Source organism: Pholis gunnellus, assembly GCF_910591455.1.
Source record: "Pholis gunnellus genome assembly, chromosome: 11".
In the NCBI taxonomy this organism is placed as follows: Eukaryota; Metazoa; Chordata; class Actinopteri; order Perciformes; family Pholidae; genus Pholis; species Pholis gunnellus.
The window spans coordinates 25,018,727-25,031,243 of NC_136538.1; the positions used below are offsets into that span (position 1 = coordinate 25,018,727).

Consider the following 12,517-nt stretch of genomic DNA (forward strand, 5'->3'; position numbering starts at 1 on the left):
TACGATACATTATGTGATACGATACGATACATTATGTGATACGATACATTATATGATACGATACGATACATTATGTGATACGATACATTATGTGATACGATGCATTATATGATACGATACATTATATGATACGATACATTATATGATACGATACATTATGTGATACGATACGATACATTATGTGATACGATACGATACATTATGTGATACGATACGATACATTATGTGATACGATACGATACATTATGTGATACGATACGATACATTATGTGATACGATACATTATGTGATACAATACGATACATTATGTGATACAATACGATACATTATGTGATACGATACGATACATTATGTGATACGATACATTATATGATACGATACGATACATTATATGATACGATACGATACATTATGTGATACGATACGATACATTATGTGATACAATACATTACATTATATGATGCGATGCGTTATACGATAAATTATACGACATGTCCTCGCCCCCCCTCCAGGTGCTGGACTCGTGTCAGAGACAGGAAGCGTCTCGTCCTCGGGGTGCCGGGCGTTTTGGCTGCAGCACCAGCGACGTGCTCTCCTGCATCGTGCACGTCATCGGTAAAGGCTGCGTCCGCCGCAACGAGGAGAACCCGCACATCGTGGAGTACCTGCCGGAGGACCCGTCCACGCCGCAGAAGGGCCAGGCCCAGTTCTCCTTCAGCCAGACCGATATCAAGAAGGAGGACGACGGGGCCGACATCAGGTGTGACTTCTGACCTGTGAGGGTCAACTCTGTCGTTTTAAGTTCATTTAGTTTCTTCAGACACAAAGAAGAAGCTTGAGTTTCCTGTTTGTCTTCATCTTCGTCCCCTCGTGTCCGTCCTGTCCCTTTAAGAAGCCGTCCTCCTGCTCTCCTGTGCTTTTACATTTCACTCAGTTGGTTTCAGGAAGTGATTGTGAAATAAAGTGTCGCCTCTGTTCTCTCAGATAAAAGCGGTTCAGTTCTTATTTATGTGACTCATTCAAACTAAAGTCACGTCCTGTAATTCCTCCAAAAACAGACAAAATGTAAAATGTTTAATTTTCTACAAAAAGAAAATAAAGAAAAGATTTGAACTTTTGCTTGTTGTTTTTTGACTTCTTTGGAATAAGTAAGATCATTAATAATTGACTGAGTATAATTTAACTTAGATATTCATAAAGAATCAAAATGTAACTTTCAAACAAATAAACGTTTAAATAGAAACCACACGTTTGTGAAAATATCTGGAAAAATCTGAATTATTAGTATTAAATGTCAAATTCTGAATGAATCACTTTGCACACAAATTAAAAATAAAAGTAGTCATAACTATTAATATCAAGTGTAATAAGTTTCTGTACGTTATTATTCTTGGTTTTAATAAAATACAGACTGGATGAATTTAATAACACAATTCATTATAATTAATACTTAATATAAAGTATGTATGTAATAAACACAGTTACTACGTCAGCTAGAGGGACAGATGCTGTAAATAAGCAATTGAGATAACGTCACGATGCAGATTAAACTTAAAGCAGCTCTCCCACGATACTGATGTGTTCAATGTCTCCTGTTGTGTCTTTCTTACTATTCTTTTGATTATTGTGCTGCATGAAACATTTACATTTAGTCCAGACTCACCAGCTCATGTATAGAATCACAAACCAGCCTCACGGGGCTTTACAATCTCTACAACACACCACGCATTTTATTTGATCTTCAACATGAATTTATTGTGTATGTAAATCCAGTGTGTGTCTGTGTGTGTGTGTGTGTGTGTGTGTTTGTGTGTGTTTGTTGCAGTCTGATTTCAACACCTCGGCGGTTCGAGGACGGTGTTCTGGACGCGGTTCTCTTCTCGATGGGTCGGACGATGACGCAGGAGGAAGTCCGTCAGCTGATGCAGAGGACTGTCCAACAGGTCAGACTGTCAATGAAGACGTCTGTGATTAAAGTGACGAGTGGAGGACATTTACAGATGTCTCTGAGATTATTTTCACTGCAGTGACATCTTTTTGTTGGAAGTGATTAACATTTGGAAAGTTAATCAGGCAACCGCAAAGAGACTCTAAACAACTACAAAGAGACTCTAAACAACCGCAAAGAGACGCTAAACAGCCGCAAAGAGATGCTAAACAGCCGCAAAGAGACGCTAAACAGCCGCAAAGAGACGCTAAACAGCCGCAAAGAGATGCTAAACAGCCGCAAAGAGACGCTAAACAGCCGCAAAGAGATGCTAAACAGCCGCAAAGAGACGCTAAACAACTGCAAAGAGACGCTAAACAACCACAAAGAGACGCTAAACAAGAGACGCTAAACAACCGCAACGAGACTCTAAACAACCGCAAAGAGACGCTAAACAAGAGACGCTAAACAACCGCAACAAGACGCTAAACAACCGCAAAGAGACGCTAAACAAGAGACGCTAAACAACTGCAAAGAGACGCTAAACAACTGCAAAGAGACGCTAAACAACCGCAAAGAGACGCTAAACAACCGCAAAGAGATGCTAAACAAGCTAAACAACCGCAAAGAGACTCTAAACAACCGCAAAGAGATGCTAAACAGCTGCAAAGAGACGCTAAACAACCGCAAAGAGACGCTAAACAACCGCAAAGAGATGCTAAACAAGCTAAACAACCGCAAAGAGACTCTAAACAACCGCAAAGAGATGCTAAACAGCTGCAAAGAGACGCTAAACAACCGCAAAGAGACGCTAAACAAGAGATGCTAAACAACTGCAAAGAGACGCTAAACAACCGCAAAGAAATGCTAAACAGCCGCAAAGAGACGCTAAACAACCGCAAAGAGACGCTAAACAACCGCAAAGAGATGCTAAACAGCCGCAAAGAGACGCTAAACAACTGCAAAGAGACGCTAAACAACCGCAAAGAGACGCTAAACAAGAGACGCTAAACAACCGCAACGAGACTCTAAACAACCGCAAAGAGACGCTAAACAAGAGACGCTAAACAACCGCAAGAAGACGCTAAACAACCGCAAAGAGACGCTAAACAAGAGACGCTAAACAACTGCAAAGAGACGCTAAACAACTGCAAAGAGACGCTAAACAACCGCAAAGAGACGCTAAACAACCGCAAAGAGATGCTAAACAAGCTAAACAACCGCAAAGAGACTCTAAACAACCGCAAAGAGATGCTAAACAGCTGCAAAGAGACGCTAAACAACCGCAAAGAGACGCTAAACAAGAGATGCTAAACAACCGCAAAGAGACGCTAAACAACTGCAAAGAGACGCTAAACAACCGCAAAGAGACTCTAAACAACCGCAAAGAGACGCTAAACAAGAGACGCTAAACAACCGCAAAGAGACGCTAAACAACCGCAAAGAGACACTAAACAACCGCAAAGAGACTCTAAACAACCGCAAAGAGACACTAAACAGCCGCAAAGAGACGCTAAACAGCCGCAAAGAGACTCTAAACAACCGCAAAGAGACGCTAAACAAGAGACGCTAAACAACCGCAACGAGACGCTAAACAACCGCAAAGAGACGCTAAACAAGAGACGCTAAACAACCGCAAAGAGATGCTAAACAAGCTAAACAACCGCAAAGAGACTCTAAACAACCGCAAAGAGATGCTAAACAAGCTAAACAACCGCAAAGAGACTCTAAACAACCGCAAAGAGACACTAAACAACCGCAAAGAGACACTAAACAACCGCAAAGAGACGCTAAACAACCGCAAAGAGACGCTAAACAGCTGCAAAGAGATGCTAAACAACCGCAAAGAGACACTAAACAACCGCAAAGAGACGCTAAACAACCGCAAAGAGACGCTAAACCAGAGACGCTAAACAACCGCAAAGAGACGCTAAACAACTGCAAAGAGACGCTAAACAACTGCAAAGAGACGCTAAACAACTGCAAAGAGACGCTAAACAACCGCAAAGAGACTCTAAACAACCGCAAAGAGACGCTAAACAAGAGACGCTAAACAACCGCAAAGAGACGCTAAACAACCGCAAAGAGACGCTAAACAACCGCAAAGAGACTCTAAACAACCGCAAAGAGACACTAAACAACCGCAAAGAGACGCTAAACAGCTGCAAAGAGACTCTAAACAACCGCAAAGAGACGCTAAACAAGAGACGCTAAACAACCGCAAAGAGACGCTAAACAACCGCAAAGAGACGCTAAACAAGAGACGCTAAACAACCGCAAAGAGACGCTAAACAAGAGACGCTAAACAACCGCAAAGAGACGCTAAACAACCGCAAAGAGACGCTAAACAAGAGACTCTAAACAACCGCAAAGAGACGCTAAACAAGAGACGCTAAACAACCGCAACGAGATGCTAAACAACCGCAAAGAGACGCTAAACAAGAGACGCTAAACAACTGCAAAGAGACGCTAAAAAAAGATGCAAAACAGAGACAGCAAACAACCCCCCTGTCCTCTAAGGTGTGTTGAGATTACCCTAACCCTAACGTACAGAAACACACTAGCATGAACACAACCAGTGCTGAGTGGAAGGCTCAGGGTAGACCTTCATGAAGAGGTGAGTCTTCAGCCTGATGAAAGATGGGCAGCGACTCTGCTGTCCTGACGTCAGTGGGGAGTTCATTCCACCATCGTGGGGCCAGGACAGAGAACAGAGACCGGGTCCATCGGCCGCAGGGACCTCTGAGCGACGGGGAACCGATCGCCCCGAGGCAGCAGAGCGGAGTGGTCGGGGGGGGGGGGTAGACCATGGCCTGGAGATGACAGACGGGTGACGTTGTCCTTTCTGTCCCCTCAGGTATCGGGGACTCTGAGTCTGGACCTGGACCGAGCTGAACACCTGCTGGTCTACTGTAAGTGGAACGTGGACCTCCTGGTTCAGCGCTACACCGACGACCCCGACGCCGTCGTCACGGCCGCCGGACTCGAGAGCCGGAACCCTCAGCCGCCTTCAAGCTCCGCCCCCACCTGCCCGGTCTGCCTGGGCCCCGCCCCCCCCGCCAAGGAGCCGGGGCCCTCGCTGAGCTGCATGCACTACTGCTGCAGGGTGGGGCCACACACATGAGCTCATTGGTTGTTGGTTGTTGGTTGTTGGTTGTTGATTGTTGGATGTTGTGTGTGCGCTGCAGTCGTGCTGGCAGGAGTACCTGACGGCGAGGATCGAACAGAACCTGGTGATGAACTGTAACTGTCCGATCACAGACTGCCAGGCTCAGCCCACCTCGCTGTTCTTCCTCAGCATCCTCACTGACAAGGACACGGTCGCCAAGGTAACCACCAACCCACCAATCACAGAGGAGGTCCTTCAGTCTCAGATTCCTGATCGATCAATAATCTGTCTCTGACTCAGTTCATGATGTCGCTGTGACTCTCCCCTCAGTATGAGAGTGCCTTGCTCAGAGGCTACGTGGAGTGCTGCTCTAACCTGACGTGGTGCACCAACCCTCAGGGCTGTGACCACATCCTCTGCAAGGAGAACATGGGCAGCATGGGGACCTGCTCCAGGTGCTGCTGGTCCTCCTGCTTCAGCTGCAACTTCCCAGAGGTCACACACACACACACACACACACACACACACACACACACACACACAGAGACACACACACACAGGTATGCATCTCTCTGAAGGCCCCCCCCCCTCCTCTAGGCCCACTACCCAGCCAGCTGCAGCCACATGTCCCAGTGGATGGATGATGGAGGTTATTATGAAGGCATGACGATGGAGGCTCAGAGCAAACACCTCGCCAAGCTCATCTCCAAACGCTGCCCCAGCTGCCAGGCTCAGATCGAGAAGAACGAAGGCTGCCTACAGTACGTACCTGTGTCCTCGCCTGTGTCCTCGCCTGTGTCCTCGCCTGTGTCCTCGCCTGTGTCCTCGCCTGTGTCCTCGCCTGTGTCCTCGCCTGTGTCCTCGCCTGTGTCCTCGCCTGTGTACTGACCTGATGATGATGATGTGTGTGTACCTCTCTCCTCAGTATGACCTGTGCCAAGTGTAACCACGGCTTCTGCTGGCGATGTCTGAAACCCTGGAAACCGACTCACAAAGATTACTACAACTGCTCCGCTATGGTTGGTCCACACACGGTCACCTGATCACAGCTGGTCTACACACGGTCACCTGATCACAGCTGATCCACACACGGTCACCTGATCACAGCTGATCCACACACGGTCACCTGATCACAGCTGATCCACACACGGTCACCTGACTTTATCTCTCCAGCTCTTTTAACAGAAGTCTCAAACTGCCGATAACAAAATGTTCAACCGCCCAAATAAAATGTTTCATCAAGAGAAGACTTTCCTTTCATGCTCGTCCTTTTGTTTTCACAGGTGAGTAAAGCAGCGCGGCAGGAGAAGAAGTTCCAGGATTATAATGAGCGATGCACCTTCCACCACCAGGCCAAGGTTGTTATTGTCATTATTGTTATTATCATCATTATCATCATTATTATTATTATTGTTGTTATCATTATCATCATCATCATCATCATCATCATCATCATCATCATCATCATCATCATCATCATCATCATCATCATCATCATCATCATCATCATCATCATCATCATCATCATCATCGCCCGCGCTGCTCATCATGGTTCCTTTGATCCGGTGTTTCCTGCGTGTGCTCCACTAATCTTCCTCTGTGGATCAGCAGCGTGTTTTGATGGGATGCTGTGGCAGCTCTTCTAGATGTGGTTGTTCTGTTCACCCTATATGTTCTGTTCTATATCGTTGCGTCTCTATGTGGAGTTCGGGTGCTTCACGCTCCTGAAGGAGCTGCTGCTTCACCGTCGCTTTTCTTTTCCTGCAACATAAACAAAGATCATGAGACGCTGTTGAACGTCTCTCTGGGTTCTGCTTCAGTGTTTCTGATGCTTCAATCAGCTGCTGCTGTCCCAGGCCGAGGTCAGGAACGCCTCCTCCACCTCCCTCTGCACCACGACCCACCTGTGGACGGGCACAGCTGCTTTCAACCAACAGATCAGTAACAGTCAGGACAAGAGAGTCCCTCTGAGCACAGGACGGAGAAGAGAACAGCTTCTGTCCTGTTGGGGGGAAGGGTTTAGATGTGACACCACAGAGACCTTCATGACCAATGAACGTACCGTAGAGGAGAGCTTCTATTAATAGATTTAAAATTAGCATCCATTCAAAAATCCTTGAAATATAGTTATTTAATGAAAAGTGTGTGTGTGTGTGTGTGTGTGTGTGTGTGTGTGTGTGTGTGTGTGTGTGTGTGTGTGTGTGTGTGTGTGTGTGTGTGTGTGTGTGTGTGTGTGTGTGTGTGTGTGTGTGTGTGTGTTTATGAACGATCTCATCAACTTGGATTCAAACCTGTCGAGCAAAATAGTAAAACATTCATAAACGTCCGCGCTGTGAGATCCGCCTCCTGCATCTCCCGTCTCTGCACAGAGCCTCTCTCTGCTGATGATGATGATGATGATGATGATGATGATCTGCAGCGCCTCAGGAAACATGGATGGATGAATCCACAAACTGAAACAGTTTAACTCTGCGTGGACGGATTCATTGGAGAGAAACAACAACGTAAAGTTGAAAGAAGCTTCCAGAACAAACACACATGAGCTGAAAGCATCACGATGGAGACGAGCGATGAAGAGCGATTCCTCCTCTTCATCAGTTTATTGTTAGAACACGTAAAATAGCAACATGTCAACAAGAGTCTTTATTCTTGTTCTATAATTTCATAAACACAACAAACTATAGTGTTTGTGTAAATAACATAACTTTATATTAAACTTCATCAGCTGTGACATCAGAGAGCTTTAGCTCTTTGGACGGTAAAGGTCGACGACCTCTGAGCTCAACAATGAAATCTTCGGTGTGGGCAGTTTAATGAATCAGACGCTGATGATCTTTCTTTCTGCTTCTTCACTGAAACAGGCTTTGAACCTCTGTCACGGGTCATAGATGGATAGTTCTAGTCCTCTTTGTGGTTTCTGTAGAACTCAAATGAGCATCATCTGAACATCTGCACATGCAACGTACATGGTCTGAAGGACTGTGAATGTCTAATTGATGCCGACTATTAATGCAAAGAGAAGAAACAACCAGAGGACTTCACTGAGAAACCAGACCAGAGGCTAACGTTAGCCGGCTAGCAGCACAGAGTAGCATAGCTTAGCTTCTTACTAGCTTGTTAGCCAGCTCAGTGGTTTGGTTCACATCTCAACCGGCCTTCCCAGTACAGAGACCAGAAGAGGCCACTATGTGTGACCCTGCAGCAGTGAAGAGGTCTCAATGAATCTGGTTTCTGTTGCAGGATTTTGCCATCAACCTGGAGAACAAAGTGTCGTCCATCAATGAAGCGCTGCAGATGAAGTCTTTGACATTCGTCATCGACGCCTGTAAAGTCCTCGCTCAGGCTCGTAAGGTACCACCACCATCATCATCATCATCATCATCATCATCATCATCATCACCAGACTGTGATGATACTCCTGCTGAAGAGACTTGTATATGGGTTTATTGAGCCCTCATCACTGTCTGCAGGTGCTGGCCTACTCCTGCGTCTACAGCTACTACAACCAGGAGACGGAGAAGATGGACGTGATGGAGCAGCAGACGGAGGCTCTGGACCTGCACACCAACGCCCTGCAGATCCTGCTGGGTGAGACATTCTTGTTGTTCTAAGCACAGTTTCTTATGTTTGGACTGGTCCTACTGGTGTTGACTGGTACCTTCTGTGTTCTCAGAGGAGACTCTGCTGCAGTGCACTGACCTGGCCTCATGTGTCCGGCTGCTGAAACCGGAACACCTGAACACGGGACTGGAACTGATCCGGCGCATCCAGGAGCGCCTGCTGGCCATTCTGCAGCACTCCACCCAGGTAACCAGTCTAAAGACGGGCTGAGACCAGTGTAAAACCAGTCTAAAGACGGGCTGAATCCAGTGTAAAACCAGTCTAAAGACGGGCTGAGACCAGTACAAAACCAGTCTAAAGACGGGCTGAATCCAGTGTAAAACCAGTCTAAAGACGGGCTGAGACCAGTATAAAACCAGTCTAAAGACGGGCTGAATCCAGTGTAAAACCAGTCTAAAGACGGGCTGAATCCAGTGTAAAACCAGTCTAAAGACGGGCTGAGACCAGTGTAAAACCAGTCTAAAGACGGGCTGAGACCAGTGTAAAACCAGTCTAAAGACGGGCTCAATCCAGTATAAAACCAGTCTAAAGACGGGCTGAATCCAGTGTAAAACCAGTCTAAAGACGGGCTGAATCCAGTGTAAAACCAGTCTAAAGACGGGCTGAATCCAGTGTAAAACCAGTCTAAAGACGGGCTGAGACCAGTGTAAAACCAGTCTAAAGACGGGCTCAATCCAGTGTAAAACCAGTCTAAAGACGGGCTGAGACCAGTGTAAAACCAGTCTAAAGACGGGCTCAATCCAGTGTAAAACCAGTCTAAAGACGGGCTGAGACCAGTGTAAAACCAGTCTAAAGACGGGCTGAATCCAGTGTAAAACCAGTCTAAAGACGGGCTCAATCCAGTGTAAAACCAGTCTAAAGACGGGCTGAGACCAGTGTAAAACCAGTCTAAAGACGGGCTCAATCCAGTGTAAAACCAGTCTAAAGACGGGCTGAGACCAGCGTAAAACCAGTCTAAAGACGGGCTGAGACCAGTGTAAAACCAGTCTAAAGACGGGCTGAGACCAGTGTAAAACCAGTCTAAAGACGGGCTGAATCCAGTGTAAAACCAGTCTAAAGACGGGCTGAGACCAGTGTAAAACCAGTCTAAAGACGGGCTCAATCCAGTGTAAAACCAGTCTAAAGACGGGCTGAGACCAGTGTAAAACCAGTCTAAAGACGGGCTCAATCCAGTGTAAAACCAGTCTAAAGACGGGCTGAGACCAGTGTAAAACCAGTCTAAAGACGGGCTCAATCCAGTGTAAAACCAGTCTAAAGACGGGCTGAGACCAGCGTAAAACCAGTCTAAAGACGGGCTGAGACCAGTGTAAAACCAGTCTAAAGACGGGCTGAGACCAGTGTAAAACCAGTCTAAAGACGGGCTGAGACCAGTGTAAAACCAGTCTAAAGACGGGCTGAGACCAGTGTAAAACCAGTCTAAAGACGGGCTGAATCCAGTGTAAAACCAGTCTAAAGACGGGCTGAGACCAGTATAAAACCAGTCTAAAGACGGGCTGAATCCAGTGTAAAACCAGTCTAAAGACGGGCTGAATCCAGTGTAAAACCAGTCTAAAGACGGGCTGAGACCAGTGTAAAACCAGTCTAAAGACGGGCTGAGACCAGTATAAAACCAGTGTTAAACTAACTCCCTATTCACCAAGTCGGTGTATGTCAGTATGTTTATATTATTATTATTATTTTAACAATACAAACCACCTCAGTTTCTCTCCAGTTAAATACCAGTTTAGCATCACCAGTCCAGACCAGTTTACTTCCAGTACCAGTTCTCTGCGTCTCTGTCTGCTCCAGGACTTCAGGGTGGGTTATCAGTCCAAGAGCAGCCAGGAACCAGAATCCACTCAGAACTCCAACCTGTCCAACAACAAGGACGCCAACAAAGTGTGAGTATGACACCAGAACAGAGAACCTGGAACCAGAGAACCTGGAACCAGAGAATGTAGAACTAGAGAATGTAGAACCAGAGAATGTAGAACCAGATAACATAGAACCAGAGAATGTAGAACCAGAGAACCTGGAACCAGAGAATGTAGAACTAGAGAATGTAGAACCAGAGAACCTGCTACCAGAGAATGTAGAACCAGATAACATAGAACCAGAGAATGTAGAACCAGAGAACCTGCTACCAGAGAATGTAGAACCAGATAACATAGAACCAGAGAATGTAGAACCAGAGAACCTGGAACCAGAGAATGTAGAACCAGAGAACCTGGTACCAGAGAATGTAGAACCAGAGAACCTGGAACCAGAGAATGTAGAACCAGAGAACCTGGAACCAGAGAATGTAGAACCAGAGAACCTGGTACCAGAGAATGTAGAACCAGAGAACCTGGAACCAGAGAATGTAGAACCAGAGAACCTGGAACCAGAAAATATAGAACCAGAGAACCTAGAACCAGAGAATGTAGAACCAGAGAACCTGGTACCAGAGAATGTAGAACCAGAGAACCTAGAACCAGAAAACCTGGAATCAGATAACGTAGAACCAGAGAATGTAGAACCAGATAACGTAGAACCAGAGAATGTAGAACCAGAGAAAACAAAGATATTCTCATCCAGGAATAAAGACGAATATAAAAATGTAGCTAAAGACACTTTGTGTGATTAATGATCTTCATATCGCTGAAGTCAGACTCTTATTTATTGCGTTTGTCTGTTTCTCAGGTCGAAGGCGGACCGAGCGTCGGAGTCCGGAGACTCGGACAACAACAACTGCGGCGAGGAGAACGAGGACGAGGACGACGAGTACGACGAAGAGTACGTCCCAGAGTGGCACGAAGACTACGACGAGGACGACATCGACGAGGACGACTTCTTCTCCGACGACGACGAGTCCGAGAACCTGGAGAGAGACTTCAGCCCCTTCGACTGAACCGGGGTCCAGAGAGACCGAGGGGGAGGAGCTACAACACGGCCACGCCCCCTCACCTGAACGCCCCCTCCCACCGCCAACACTGCTGCACTCACTTCCCACTTTCTGTATTTCACCTTCTGTGTTTTCATAAAATCAAAGTACGGAACGAGACGAGGGTCATATGAAGAAAAAGCTGTTCTGAGTTTAATATTTAAATTCCGGAGAGAAACAAATCTTAGTTTAGTCTAAATGATGTGAATAAATTATAAATACTAAGTCAATTCTTCTGTTTATTTTCATTTTTAAAATCTGTGTAAACAGTTAAAACACAGTCGAAAACCAGTTAAAACGGTTTGAAACTAGTTTAAACTCGGTGTAAAAACAAGTCTAAAACGGTTTCAAACCGAATCAAAACCACTTAAATCAGTTAGAACGGGAGATTTTGACTTTTGGGACAGTTTGGATTTAAAATGGCAGAACTGTGATTTTATGGATCGGAGAACTTTTCTTTCCCTCCTCGTGGTCTCTTCTGGATCTGGACCCGGTTCTGGATCCAATGATGAAGGATCTTCTGTTGCTTTGTTTCCTGCTGCTGATCAAAGGGATTATTGATCTAAAGATGTATTGGTTCACGCTCTGCCTTCATTTATTTTTATGACGACAGTAAAGACGAGACGTTTTTTTACGGGTTTGGAGAGTCGGATGTTTCTAAGGAACCTGATTCTGAACCTGATCAGAGTCTCTGAAGTATCACTGCAATAACCGATCAATCCATCCAGCTCAGATGGGGGTCTGGTCTGAGTCCAGGACTCTGAGATGGGGGTCTGGTCCGAGTCCAGCTGGTATCGGCTTCCTGTTTGTTGATGTTCTAAAATGTTCTTCTGGTTTCAGCATCAAACTAAATAAAAGCTTTTTCTGCTGCAAAACGAGTTTATTTTATTATATTTATATTTAAAGAGTTTATTTTATTATATTTATATTTAAAGAGTTTATTTTATTATATTTATAT

At 45.6% G+C, this 12,517-nt stretch overlaps 1 protein-coding gene across 2 annotated transcripts in view; it reads left to right on the top strand.

The window, feature by feature from the left end:
- cul9 (cullin 9) overlaps window positions 1-12,424 on the top strand; it is a 30,682-nt gene extending 18,258 nt beyond the window's left edge. For both annotated transcript variants that reach the window (XM_079169180.1, XM_079169181.1), the window contains exons 33-45: window positions 513-760; window positions 1,826-1,943; window positions 4,785-5,033; window positions 5,116-5,256; window positions 5,367-5,531; window positions 5,634-5,797; window positions 5,962-6,055; window positions 6,320-6,394; window positions 8,277-8,387; window positions 8,507-8,624; window positions 8,710-8,843; window positions 10,446-10,537; window positions 11,319-12,424. In XM_079169180.1, coding sequence (XP_079025306.1) covers window positions 513-760; window positions 1,826-1,943; window positions 4,785-5,033; window positions 5,116-5,256; window positions 5,367-5,531; window positions 5,634-5,797; window positions 5,962-6,055; window positions 6,320-6,394; window positions 8,277-8,387; window positions 8,507-8,624; window positions 8,710-8,843; window positions 10,446-10,537; window positions 11,319-11,526 — 1,917 coding nt within the window. In that variant the 3' untranslated portion in view covers window positions 11,527-12,424. The remainder of the gene's footprint in view (window positions 1-512; window positions 761-1,825; window positions 1,944-4,784; window positions 5,034-5,115; window positions 5,257-5,366; window positions 5,532-5,633; window positions 5,798-5,961; window positions 6,056-6,319; window positions 6,395-8,276; window positions 8,388-8,506; window positions 8,625-8,709; window positions 8,844-10,445; window positions 10,538-11,318) is intronic.
- The last annotated feature ends 93 nt before the right edge of the window (window positions 12,425-12,517 follow it).